A 12,907-nucleotide genomic window follows, 5' to 3' on the forward strand; every position below is an offset into this window, starting at 1 on the left:
ATATGAAGAGAATCGACATCAGAGATGAGAACAACTTCCGTCTGACGTGTTTGATATTGATATTAAAATACAGAAACCATAAAGAGGTATAAACGGGGGGGGGGGGTTAATGAAGGCAGACTCATGATTCTGTGTTGAAGGCCCAATCAGTGGACTTTTATTTACAGGTGTAACCAGGTAATGAGAATCTGAAGATAAACTCATAATGAGCAGGTACATTCTGCAAGATGCAAATGTTTTCGGGGAGAGAGCAAGAGCAGGTGAGTATGTGTGTTCATGAAGCAGCGCAACAAGAGAGAGCATGGGTTGATGTGTTATGACACCTCGGTTGTCTTTAATGTTATATAGGCTATGAATGTAAGGTCATGAAAGTTTGCCATAAAGTCAAAGGAAATTATAACATTCATCAAATGTGTATAAACCCTTATAACTGATGGTTCTCTGTTTTACATGTTGTCAGTGAAGTCGTCTCCGAAGTTGATCATCTGTCTCAGAGCGCTCAGGATCAGAGCGTCCACGTTGTCATTCAGCTCAATCTCTTCGCTGTAGTTCTTCACAGGAAAGATGCAGTTCAGCGGGATTCCCACGGCTGCACTGAAGTCTTTCATCTGAGGGTTCAAGAGAACACACATCAGCTGAAACTATCAGACAGGATCCCATACGATATGACATCATTTCTCAGTCTCACCTTCATCTTCAGGTGTTTGCTCTTGTACACGTTCTTCAGGTCCTTTTCCGTCTCCTCACACGCCTGATCGATATTCGTGATGATCGCCATCTGAGGAATCCCTGCAAACAAACAGTCCGACAATGTTCATGCAGGGACAGAGATGTTAGCTGATGCTAAGCTAACATGATCAGGCTAATGGAGATATCATGAGGTGATGATGAAGACCCTTGCTCAATAAAACACCAAATATTGACTGAAACACACAGAGGTCCCTGAATGCAACATAGATCACCACTGTCAGTTTAATCGATTGGTTGGTTGATTGGTTGGTTGATTGATCTTACCAAGGTTGCTGGCTGCCTCTCTGATGTTGGCCATTTTCTGTAGAATTGACTCCTTCACTTCTGCATACGCGGCGGAGAGCACACAAACGAGAACATGGACTCTGTCATCCAGAGAGGGGGCGGAGTTGTAGTCTGGATCGTCATTGGACAGTGAAGACACCGGATTGAACTGCAACCAAAAAACGTGCAACTTTAGGAATAATAAACAAAACAACAAACTCCTGAGTCAGCAGTCGGATCATCATTGATTATTATTGGGGAAGACTTTATAGACTTAGAAGTTTTCAGGTCACTGGAGACTGGAACCAGACTGAAACTAGACCCTGGTCTACCCTAAAACAGGGTCTTGAAGAGTCCTAACAGGAAACTGTGACGACCTAAACAACATCAACTGTTCTGATGTGGTTTTTATTCTATTTTAAAATATTTGTGATACATGTCAGGACCAGCGTACTTTGTACCCCTCCTTCACGTGTCCTTTCAGGGCCAGATTGAGGTCTTCAGCTCGGACTCCCTCGCCCTCACCGTCCTCCAGACCCATGATATCATTGAAGACAAACGGGCAGAACGTTCTGGGGTTTCCTTGTCCCCTTCTGATTTTGTGAGTCTGAAACTGAAACACAAAAGAAGATGAGCTGCTTGTTTGAATGACCAACAAGTTTCCTCTGAGCCAAGCTTCATCCTGAATCCTGGATCAGCCTGAGGATCAGATAGTGGATCAGCTTCTGGATCAGACTAGGGATCAGATAGTGGATCAGATTATAGATCAGACTAGGGATCAGATAGTGGACCAGACTAGGGATCAGATAGTGGATCAGATTATGGATCAGACTAGGGATCACACTAAGGATCAGATAGTGGGTCAGACTAGGGATCATATTGTGGATTAGACTGGGGATCAGACTAGGGATCAGATAGTGGATCAGACTAGGGATCAAATTTGCCTTACCTTTTTGGTGAAACTGTGTCCTGATTGGACCGAACTACTGACTAATGCTGGACAGGTCATCCTGCGTCGCATCACGTTGCTCACAGAGTTGATGAAACTGGACTTCCCGGCCGCGATGGGTCCGTACAGAAGGATCCGGAGATGACTGATGTCTTTGTTCTCCGGTTGAAAGTTCTGAACGTACTGCAGACTGCTCGCGGTGTCTCTGTTTTCACAAATCATTTAGGAAGGAATTAACATTTCTGATAATAAAATCAATGACGTTACTAAGAACATTAACCTCAGAGTTGTATCATTTAATAATCTGTTTTATTCCTTTCTAATTAAACTGAATTAATTTCCACTCCAATAGAACTCACCCCCAGGATATGTTCCTCCACGGCTCATCGAACACTGAATAGAAGATTGATCATGATGTTAAATGTATTCATATAAATATTTAATGTATTCATAAATCTCATTCTGTGTGATACTGGTTGTTATTAAAGCCATCATCTTACTGGGAGATGTCTTTGGCGAGTCTTCTATAAAGAACACATTCAGAAAAGAAGCAGATTTAACAAACAGACTTTTACTTTGAAGAGGACAAGAAGGAAGTGTTTGTGCTTCTCACCTGGTTCAATGAACTGATGACGAAACAACCACCTCACTGTAAACAGAGACAAACAACATCCTGTTTAATGAAACGTCTGACACATCCAGTAGATAAATGAGTGTTTCATAAAACAGGAAACTGAGGATATTAACAATAAACACTGCAGGGGTATGTCCTCAGCCCCTTCCTCTACTCCCTCTTTACACATGACTGCTCTCCCATTCACTCCACCAACACCATCATGTTCGCTGACGACACCACCATGAAGGACTGAGAACTGACAACAACGAGACGGCCTACAGTGAGGAGGGTCAACATCTGGTACAGTGGTGCTCCCATAACAACCTGGACTTAAACACAAGCCCCCCCCCTCAAAAAAAAAAAAAAATTTAAAAAAAATCTTATACATACCGCGGACACTGCATGCCCGCCTCTCAGGCAAATAACCACAGCAGCACCACCTTATTATTAGAGTGCTGGACCTGACGGCTGCTCCTGCACTTTCTCTCTCAGATCTTCTTATTGTGTTTATGATGTGACGTGAATGTTTGTCTTTACATCATCATGACTGTCTGTCTGTGCTGCTAAGACAATAAAGATATATTCTATTCTATTCTATAAACAACCTTCTCATCTTTCATGGACTCCTTCAATATCAAACATTGATTCATAACAAGCGCTCATTTTCAAAAATCACCTGAAAAAAAAGGTTTAAACTTAAAGAAATATTCTTACATACATTGTCTCGTCGTCATCCTGAAGTCGATCTGAAACCAAAACACAAGACAAACTCTTTATATAGGCTAACACACACACACACACACACACACACACACACACACACACACACACAACATCCTGTGAGGAATCACATGACTTCACAGAAACGCACCAGTTTCTTGTAAACGTCCCTTTCACTTTCACACGTGTGTGTGTGTGTGTGTGTGTGTGTGTGTGTGTGTGTGTGTGTGTGTGTGTGTGTGTGCGCGCGTGTTGGGGAGGGTCATATAAAGAGTGTCGGGTCTACTTGCTTTAGTTTTCTGTAGGATGGCGGAGCAGCAGGAAGCTTCAGGTCAGTCTGATTCTCTTCATTCAGATATGTTTAGATTCATCAGCATGTTAGCATCACATTCTAACACTCCATGACCTTGTGTTGCAATAATTATTAAAACACAGTCCTGTTTCATTGTTAAATTTGTGTAAAACTAAATGTTCTGTGTTTTATACTCTATTTTCTATGCTCTATCAGCATTTCCCCTACCATTATATTAGAGGGGAGCCCGCCCCCCCTTAAAGGTCAAGTTAATTTTATTACATTTTATTTTCTATATTAGTTCAGGCAGGCCACTGAGTCACGCTCTACTATCATGCCAAAGTTTCGGTAACAGCTGATCTCACACAGGACGCATCATCTGATGGCCAGCTGGTTTGCTTCAAAGCGGCATATTGGCCAAATAGTATATGCCGCCCTATTTAAACTGCTATAGCCGGCCTACTTTTGCTGCTCCCTCTGCAATCTGCATTTGCAAGCTGCATTTGCGTCCCTCCTCCTCCCCAGCTCCTCCTTTTCTGCTGTTCTGACTTAATTAATGTCATGCTTGTCATTGATGCTCTGTTGAGGTTTGCTGCTTATCTCCCTGCCTTATAGCTTTCCTTGTATCCACGGGGAGGGCAGGAATGTGTGCAGAGCCATACCGCCAAATATAAAGAATTGCGTCAAAGTATCCTTCTTGACAAAGTGGTCCTGACTGAACAGAAGTCGTTCAAGGATACCTTTCCTATAGAACAGGTTTATACCTTGTCCTTTTATTAAACAAACTAAAGTCTCTATGGTTGCGCCTTTACTATTCTCCTTTGCTATCTGTATCACGCATGGCGGAGTTCAGCCCCGATGCACGCACGCACGCACACACACACACACACGCACGCGCACACACACACACACACACACACACACACACACACACACACACACACACACACACACACACACACACACACACTCTCACCAGTGGACAGAGAGCACATGTCGGAAAGTATGTCGCGTCAACCACCTGAAACGCAGACAAAAATATCTGCGTTTTTGAAACGCTCCCAGGGTGGTGAATATGGCAACACTCGTTCTCCTGCAAGTAGCAGCCAGAATAACTCTGTGTTCTGTGTTCTAAGCTCTATGTTCTGTTTTCTGAACTCTATGCTCTGTGTTCTCTGTTCAATGTTTTGTGTTCTAAGCTCTATGTTCTGTTTTCTAAACTCTATGCTCTGTGTTCTCTGTTCAATGTTCTATGTTCTAAGCTCTGTTTTCTGTGCTCTATGTTCTGTGTTCTAAATTCCAAGCTTTGTGTTCTAAGCCCTATGTTCTGTGTTCTAAGCTCTATGTTTTAAGCTCTATGTTCTGTGTTCTATGCTCTATGTTTTAAGCTCTATGTTCTGTGTTCCAAGCTCTATGTTCTAAGCTCTTTGTTTTATGTTCTGTATTCTGTGTTGTAAGCTCTATGTTCGGTGTTTTAAGCTCTATGTTCTGTGTTCTATGCTCTATGTTCTGTGTTCTAAGCCCCTCCCTCCTGACTTACAGTTTATCTGTGATTTAGGTCCTTTAGTCAGAAACATTTGATTTATATCTTTGGGGCCTCACACCTGTCTCCTCAGGTACGGGCAGCTCTGTGGATCCAAGTGACAAGTCCACAGGGGATCCAAAGACACCATCATTAGACCCACAGGTGAGTTTATACTTTGTGCAGTTCACAAAAGATACTTGGCCAATCAGATCACAGCTGTACAGACAGCCTATGAGGTAGGGACGGGTAGGTCTTCTAAATATGGTGAACCGGATTCTGCTGACACTAATGAGAATTCTCTCCATGCTGCCTTAAATGGGTGGACAGAAATTTCACATCTATTAAATGTACTGCTGGATTGATCATTGCAGTCCGGTGTGCCTGCACTCACAGGTGTCCCTGCGCTAACAGGTGTGCCTGCAGCCACTATATAAGACCCCAACTCATAGTTGTGGATGTGTCAGGTCTCCATCTACCTAACCAGACACGTTTTAATAACACTAAAACTTATTCATGTCACTGATTAAATATGAATTATTAATCACAATTATTATTGATTTCTGTATTTGAAGAGGGGCAGTGTTAGTCCCTCTGCCAGATGTTTGAGGCGTCTTTGAATCAAATATTGAAATATAAGCTAAAAGAAGTCCAACACAGGGTCAAGTTAAAGTTACCACGGGGAGGTAAATACACCATATTCATCTATTATTATAATAATATAATAAACTCTCTGTGGTCCTCAGGTGGAATCTGACTCTCCTACCTTACAATGTCCACACTGTGGGGGTCCAATCAGACAAGATCCCCCTGTGGACGCTGGAGAGGAGATGCTGGTGGAGGACCAGGATCAATACTTAACTCAGGTGAGGGGGATTTACCTCAAATAGTGATTAGAGTGTAATCCTGGTGGGCTGGGTCTAAAGTCAAAGTTTCAATTAATTTAATAAATAACCCTTACCATCTCCCCAACCTGGCTGCGTCACCATGGTAACAGACTCTAAACTCCTCACCTTCTCTGTCTCAGGTAATGTTCACTTTTAAATCCTCTGTAAAGTGTTGTCAACATGCTAACAAACATTACATATAACATGCTAACAAATTTTAAAGCTAACATGTTAACTAAGATTAAAGCTAACATACTAACAAATATTCAAGCTAACATGCAAACAAAGACTAAAGCTAACATGCAAACAAAGATTAAAGCTAACTTGCAAACAAAGATTAAAGCTAACTTGCTAACAAAGATTAAAACTAACATGCAAACAAAGATTAAAGCTAACTTGCTAACAAAGATTAAAGCTAACATGCAAACAAAGATTAAAGCTAACATGCAAACAAAGATAATGGCTGACATGCTTCCAAATATTGAAGCTAGCTTGCTTACAAAGATTGAAGCTAACATGCTAACAAAGATGTCTTTCCTGTTTGTTTCAGATGGAGGCGGTCCTGAAGGAGCTCAAAGATGTGATGCTCATACAACAATTTGAGAGTAAACAACTTCCCTTTTTACAAGTACTCCTTCTGTTACTCCTTCTTTAATTACTCCTCCTTTAGTTACTCCTCCTGTAGTGACTCCTCCTGTTACCCCTCCTGTAGTGACTCCTCCTTTAGTTACCCCTCCTGTAGCGACTCCAGTAATTACTCCTCCTGTAGTTACTCCTCCTGAATTTACTCGTCTTGTAGTGACTCCTCCTGTTATGCCTCCTGTAGTTACTCCTCCTGTAGTGAATCCTCCTGTTACTCCTCCTGTAGTGACTCCTCCTATAATTACTCCTCCTGTAGTGACTCCTCCTATAATTACTCCTCCTGTAGTGACTCCTCCTGTATATAATTACTCCTCCTGTAGTGACTCCTCCTGTTATGCCTCCTGTAGTTACTCCTCCTATAATTACTCCTCCTGTAGTGACTCCTCCTATAATTACTCCTCCTGTAGTGACTCCTCCTATAATTACTCCTCCTGTAGTGACTCCTCCTGCATATAATTACTCCTCCTGTAGTGACTCCTCCTATAATTACTTCTCCTGTAGTGACTCCTCCTGTATATAATTACTCCTCCTGTAGTGACTCCTCCTATAATTACTCCTCCTGTAGTGACTCCTCCTGTATATAATTACTCCTCCTGTAGTGACTCCTCTTGTATATAATTACTCCTCCTATAATTACTTCTCCTATAACTACTCCTCCTGTAGCTTCTCCTCGTGGTGATATGAATGTCTGCGCTGTGTGTTGGTGCAGATGCTGAGCGTCTGGTGAAGAACTACATCGACAAAACTCCACCTGACAAACACTCCCTGTTTGAGCTCCTCCGATATCTGAGAACTCTGCACCAGAAACCTGACAAAGGTAATGTTTACTTTTAATCTTCATGAGTCACATGACTCAATTGTGACTCAGCTGTCAGTCACATGACTCTACTGTCAGTCACATGACTCTACTGTCAGTAACATGACTCTACTGTCAGTCACATGACTCTACTGTCAGTAACATGACTCTGCTGTCAGTCACATGACTCTGCTGTCAGTAACATGACTCTACTGTCAGTCACATGACTTTGCTGTCAGTCACATGACTCTACTGTCAGTAACATGACTCTGCTGTCAATCACATGACTCTAAATTTCACCCCGCTATTGAAAACAAGATGACTTAAAACGATGGATGACAATACCACTTTCAATTATAGGACACATTGCTACCATAAAAATGATGACACTACCAAAACTCAATTACTTATTTACAATGTTCCCAATCCAACCTACAGCAAAACGGTTTAAGACATTGGATTCAATAATAACAGCATTCTATTAGAAAAACAAAAAACCCAGAATAAAACTAACTAATTAAAACAATCAAAACTTCAAGGAGGCCTAGAAGCGCCAAACTTTCATCACTATTACCTAGCAAACCAGTTACAATACCTTATCAAATGGATCCACACAAACCATCACCATCACCCATGGCTGGACATAGAGCAAACCGAATTAAATTAAACTAAATGTAAAGAAAAAGGAATCCCACATCTCCAGCACATCTTTGACCAAAATGAACAATTTCTCCAATATATCCAACTACAACAGTCAATCAAGGCAGAAATAAAGATCACCAGCACTCACCTAATCCAACCATCACTACTGGACAGCATCAAGAAAATAGCACAATCGAAAAAAAAAATTATATAAGCTTATATCTTCTTCCGATGATGCACCTCATATAAAGCTTAACAAATGGGAAACAGACCTCGACATCCACACTGACAATCAATCTTGGAACAAAATCTGCAACAACATTTTCATCATGTCCAACAACACTAACATACAGCTAATACAAAATCATCCACAGAACACATCTCACGCAACACAAGATGCACATCATGGGACTAGCTAAATCAGACATTTGCACTCACTGCACATCCAACACAGCCGAGGACCACCGCCACGCATTTTGGCTCTGTCCACCAATTCATAACTTCTGGAAAGAAATCACCACCACACTATCCCGACTCTTTGGCTGCAACATCCCCCTATCCCCCTCTGTTTGCATTCTTGGCAATCTAGATCAGTGGTTCTCAAACTATGGTACGCGTACCACCGGTGGTACGTGGGCTCCCTGTGGTGGTACGCAAAGAAATCTCCACAATATAAAAAAAAAAAACCGTTCAGCATAAAACGACATTTTTTATTTTTTTTGACATACTCTTATCTTATCTGTCTTGTATCTATTGGGTTGTATTTATATCAAATGTGTTTTCCCCTCTAAATTAATCTAGTTTTTGCGACAAACAACTTTAATCTGCTAAATTTTTGCTCGCGCTCGCACAGACATAAACAACAACAGGAGTACGCCTCACGTTTTGAAAAGTTCCGCTCGATATTCCGTTATATTTCAGTCCTGAATCAACAGCAAGCAGTTGTAGGCCTACATTAACAGATATTCTGTTATTTATTGGAGTTCAGCACAATCGGCAGCAAGCAGCTGAACATAACGGAGCCAGTAGAAGCTTCAGTTTTTGATGCATGTCGCTCACCTCACCCCCCTCTCTCTCTCTTGCTCTGAAGCTGATGTGATTCTGCTCTATTTTGCTGTCTTAACACTAGGACCACCAACAGTCTAGACCCCCCTCCAAGCACCGCAGCCGTCTTTCAGACGGCATATGCAATTGTAATTGTTTGTGCTCAGAAGCACACAAATAATGCATTTTTTTGATGAAGTTAAATACAACTTACTTTTATCTACAAACCAAATAGACTATCAGCATAAGGCAGGATTGGTAACCTTTTAAATGTCGCATGTCAATTTACAGTATCTGTCGGCTTTTTTAGTGCGCCGTTTTTTACTGCTGCTCCACGTCTCCCGTTGCTAAAACACATTCTACAAAAATGAAACATACTTAACTTTTAGTCTATTATACTGTTGGCTTCATTAGGCTATGCATTTTAATAAAAACACTGCAAAAAAGTGTTAAACACCGATGCTCCTCCTCCTCTCTGCAACTGGGTTTGTTTCCCCGAAATCATTGACCAACACACACGCACGCCAAAAACAACAACAACAACAACAACAAAAACACGGCTATCTATGGGCATGACAAACTATATAGCCTAGAAAAATAACTGCAGAAATCCATAACAGATGCAGTGGTGAACAAACAAACAGATGAACAAATGAAAGATCGGCACCTCGGACAGCGCCGCGGCATGTAATGCACAAACCTGCTGCACAAGTGCTCAACCTTTACGGTGCACTTCCCACTCTCAGGGTGCTTGCACCCCTTGCAGGAGACAATGGTCATATTTTTCTTGCAGTGCGTGTTTGTCTGACACTGCCTCCTTCTCAGCTCTTGTGGATGTTATGGCTCAGTGGGCACCAATGTCAGACACGCAGGTGTTCCTCTCTCTGTTCCTTTGTCGGCTCAAGAATGAGCATGTATCTATCTGTCTATGGTCTCTATCTATCTATTTGTATGTCCTATCTATCTGTCGCTCTTTGTTAAATTCCTGCGCATATATATGAAGTCTATAAATAGAAACAATAACTAATAAAAATTAAAACGATGTGCGAAAACAATCCAGGGAAATGTATCATTTTCAACTGCAGTCAATATGAAGGCGGCGACGGTTAGAAGTATAAATGCTCAGAAATCTTGTGTGTTTTATTTTAGTAACACATAGGCTTCAGAAAACATACAGGACACATATTTAAGAAAAGTCATTGGATGAGAGGCTCGTAGTTTTTATTTAAAAAGAGTTACTTGTATTATAAAAAGCCAAACCGTCCGTCATACGGTCTTGGTGGTTCTAGTGTTAACACTCCTCAGGAGTCGAGAGGGATTTTTAAAAAAAAAAGGCAGTTTTGCTATGTTGAATGCAGAGACTTATAATACAGCGGCTCTGGTTGCACGGAGCCTGCAGAGCGCGCTCTCTCTCTCTCCCCTGCTCCCCCTCTCTCTCTCTCTCTCTCTCTCTCTCCCCTGCTCCCTCTCGCTCTCTCTCTCAGGCACGCAGCAATTTTATGAATAAATGAAAAATTAAATAAGAAGAGGTTTGAAATATACTTGGGCCCAGGTATCGTCTATTAGTGGGAAACACTGGAGACTAAATATTCTCAAACAGGTTGTTGGTATAAAGTTGTCATTTGTTTTGTGCTGCACTTTTTTTGATTTGGGTAAATGTCAGTGTTGTGTTAGTTTAAGTGCCAGTTCTAGCGCTAGCCCTTAGTAGTCCTATAGTGTGGATGCCAACAGTCAATAATAAATAACCTCCTGCGTAAAATGTGTGTTGAAATAGGCCTAAAGTGTATTTTAACATCTATCATAATGGTGGTACTTGGAGAGACAAATATTTTCGGAGGTGGTACGCAGTCTAAAAAGTTTGAGAACCACTGCTTTAGATGAACTTGTGTTGCTACACTGTTCTCATGTTTTTCTCTGTCCTGTATGCTCTTACTTACTTTTTTTTTGTGCGTTTGCTTTCTTTGTTTTTGTTTTGGTCTGCTTGCAAAACTGTACCATACCACAGCTCCCCTCTTGTTTGTATGTGTTTGCCTCTTCTTTTTATGTATGTATGCACTTAAAAAAAAAAGGAAACTTTATATGTGACCCCTATTTTAGTATGTTGCTTTCAGTATGTATATTTTGAGTATGCAGTAGGCAGTATGTTGTATTTGATTTGGGACACAGTCGAGTTTAACAGGAAGTGGCAGGGCAGCCAATACGGCGTACGGTACTGACACTGAGCTGAATCATCATCATTAACCTTCTTCTATTGAGAAAACATGAAGTATTTCTGTTGATGAACTCAACTTCCTGGATTGTCTAAATGTTTGTTCCCTCAGGCAGGAAGACCACCTCCTCTACGTCATCCAGTTGGAACCTTTCCAGAGTGAAGTTTTTCTCCGTGGTGACTGGGCGGACCTGTGGGGCTGATGATGTCATAATGGAACAGGTGAAGAAAGTTGGATGGTTTTCAACAAATGTAGAGCCAGCCACAGACCCACAGGACTGTGACATCATCATCCTGTTCTGTCCAATCACGTCTCGTGTTGGAACAGATGTTGACGCCGCCATGAAAAAGATTTCAGGTAAACCTCAGATGACTTGAACAGCCTGTACGGAGAACATTTAGGGGGGCGGGGTTTCATGAGTGTATAGTAGACTTGAGTGAACCTGATATCCTGTGACGTGTTGGCTGATGGTCGTCCTCTGTGTCTCCCGTTTGTCTCTTTACTGCTGTCTTCAGGGGACAAACCCGTTGTCCTGGTGGTGATGCATCACACACGAGACGCTGACTACTCTGTGGACAAGAAAAGATGGAGCGACACATTTAAGAATGTTGTCCTTGATGTTCACGTTCTCTTCCATGAGACCCTGCAGGGATTACTGAAGTGTTCCAGGAACAACAACGCCGTCCATCAGATACAGAAAGAGTTAAAGAGACACAGTAAATATAGATTTACTTAAGGAAGGATTAGGTGAACTCTTTAATGAAACCATGATGACACTACTGTTGCTGTAAAAATGAGGTTCAAAATAATAAAAGACCTGAAACTGAACTTTTGTTTCTGCTGTTTTTCTCAAACTTATTTTCTAAAACGTCTCTGTGTCAAAACAATGACGCCCGAACATGTGTCCACCAGCTTGGTATAGATTACATACAGGTGTAGTAAGATGATAACACACCACCCACTGTAATACACCTGACCATGTTAACACCTCCCACTTTAATACACCTGACCACCTGGTGGAAGTGATGTCATAGATGATGTCACCAGGTGTATCTGTGTTTTTTCTGGCAGAGACCCCAATGAGCCGGATCGACTCCTCAGAGGACTGACAGAGAGAACCACGTTCATGGAGTTCACATAGCACCTGCTCCTCCTCCTCCCCCTTCTCCTCCTCCTCTTCATCCTACTCCTCTTCCTCTTCATCCTCTTCCTCCTCCTTCTCCTCCTCTTCCACCTCCTCCTTCTCCTCATCCTCCTCCTCCCCTTTCTCCTACTCCTCTTCCTCTTCCTCCTCCTCCTCCTCCTCCTATTGCTTTTCCATCATGAGACTGCTAACAGACACGCACTGATGGAGAGATGTCAGAGCAGTCTCTGTCCAGCAGGGGGCGCCTCCACTGATCACACAAACCGGACCTGTAGCAGGAAACAATGAGCTCCTCCTTTGATGGAGTCCCGGGCTATTTCGTGTATTGGGACACATCTTTTAATGTTATTCAGTTATTATTATATAAATATCAATAAACTGATCTGTAATCTTTGATCAGCTGATCTCTACGGAAGCTAGAGGACTCCA

The 12,907-nt window shown here is 41.9% G+C and overlaps 3 protein-coding genes across 3 annotated transcripts in view; 2 read left to right on the forward strand and 1 right to left on the reverse strand.

Moving 5' to 3' along the window:
• Nucleotides 1-127: 127 nt before the first annotated feature.
• Nucleotides 128-3,402, reverse strand: LOC132987207 (interferon-induced protein 44-like). The gene is made up of 9 exons (XM_061054104.1): nt 3,298-3,402; nt 2,577-2,612; nt 2,464-2,487; nt 2,323-2,356; nt 1,964-2,168; nt 1,469-1,627; nt 1,015-1,183; nt 689-789; nt 128-608 (listed from the first exon to the last, which is right to left on the reverse strand). The coding sequence occupies exons 1-9, from the start codon at nt 3,311-3,313 to the stop codon at nt 447-449; spliced, it is 906 nt and encodes a 301-aa protein (XP_060910087.1). The 5' UTR covers nt 3,314-3,402; the 3' UTR covers nt 128-446.
• An 88-nt stretch (nt 3,403-3,490) lies between these two features.
• LOC132987208 (uncharacterized) lies at nt 3,491-12,162 on the forward strand. The gene is made up of 8 exons (XM_061054105.1): nt 3,491-3,630; nt 5,208-5,278; nt 5,860-5,979; nt 6,111-6,140; nt 6,551-6,605; nt 7,352-7,459; nt 11,446-11,691; nt 11,850-12,162. Exons 1-8 carry the CDS (start codon nt 3,606-3,608, stop codon nt 12,068-12,070), a joined length of 876 nt encoding a protein of 291 aa, XP_060910088.1. The 5' UTR covers nt 3,491-3,605; the 3' UTR covers nt 12,071-12,162.
• A 577-nt stretch (nt 12,163-12,739) lies between these two features.
• LOC132987209 (kinesin heavy chain-like) overlaps nt 12,740-12,907 on the forward strand; it is a 31,266-nt gene continuing 31,098 nt past the window's right edge. Inside the window, exon 1 of the mRNA XM_061054108.1 lies at nt 12,740-12,907. This exon is cut by the window's right edge and continues 47 nt beyond it. The gene's annotated coding sequence lies outside the window, so the exon portion shown is untranslated.

The sequence above is a fragment of the Labrus mixtus genome, chromosome 13 (assembly GCF_963584025.1).
Source record: "Labrus mixtus chromosome 13, fLabMix1.1, whole genome shotgun sequence".
Lineage (NCBI taxonomy): Eukaryota > Metazoa > Chordata > Actinopteri > Labriformes > Labridae > Labrus > Labrus mixtus.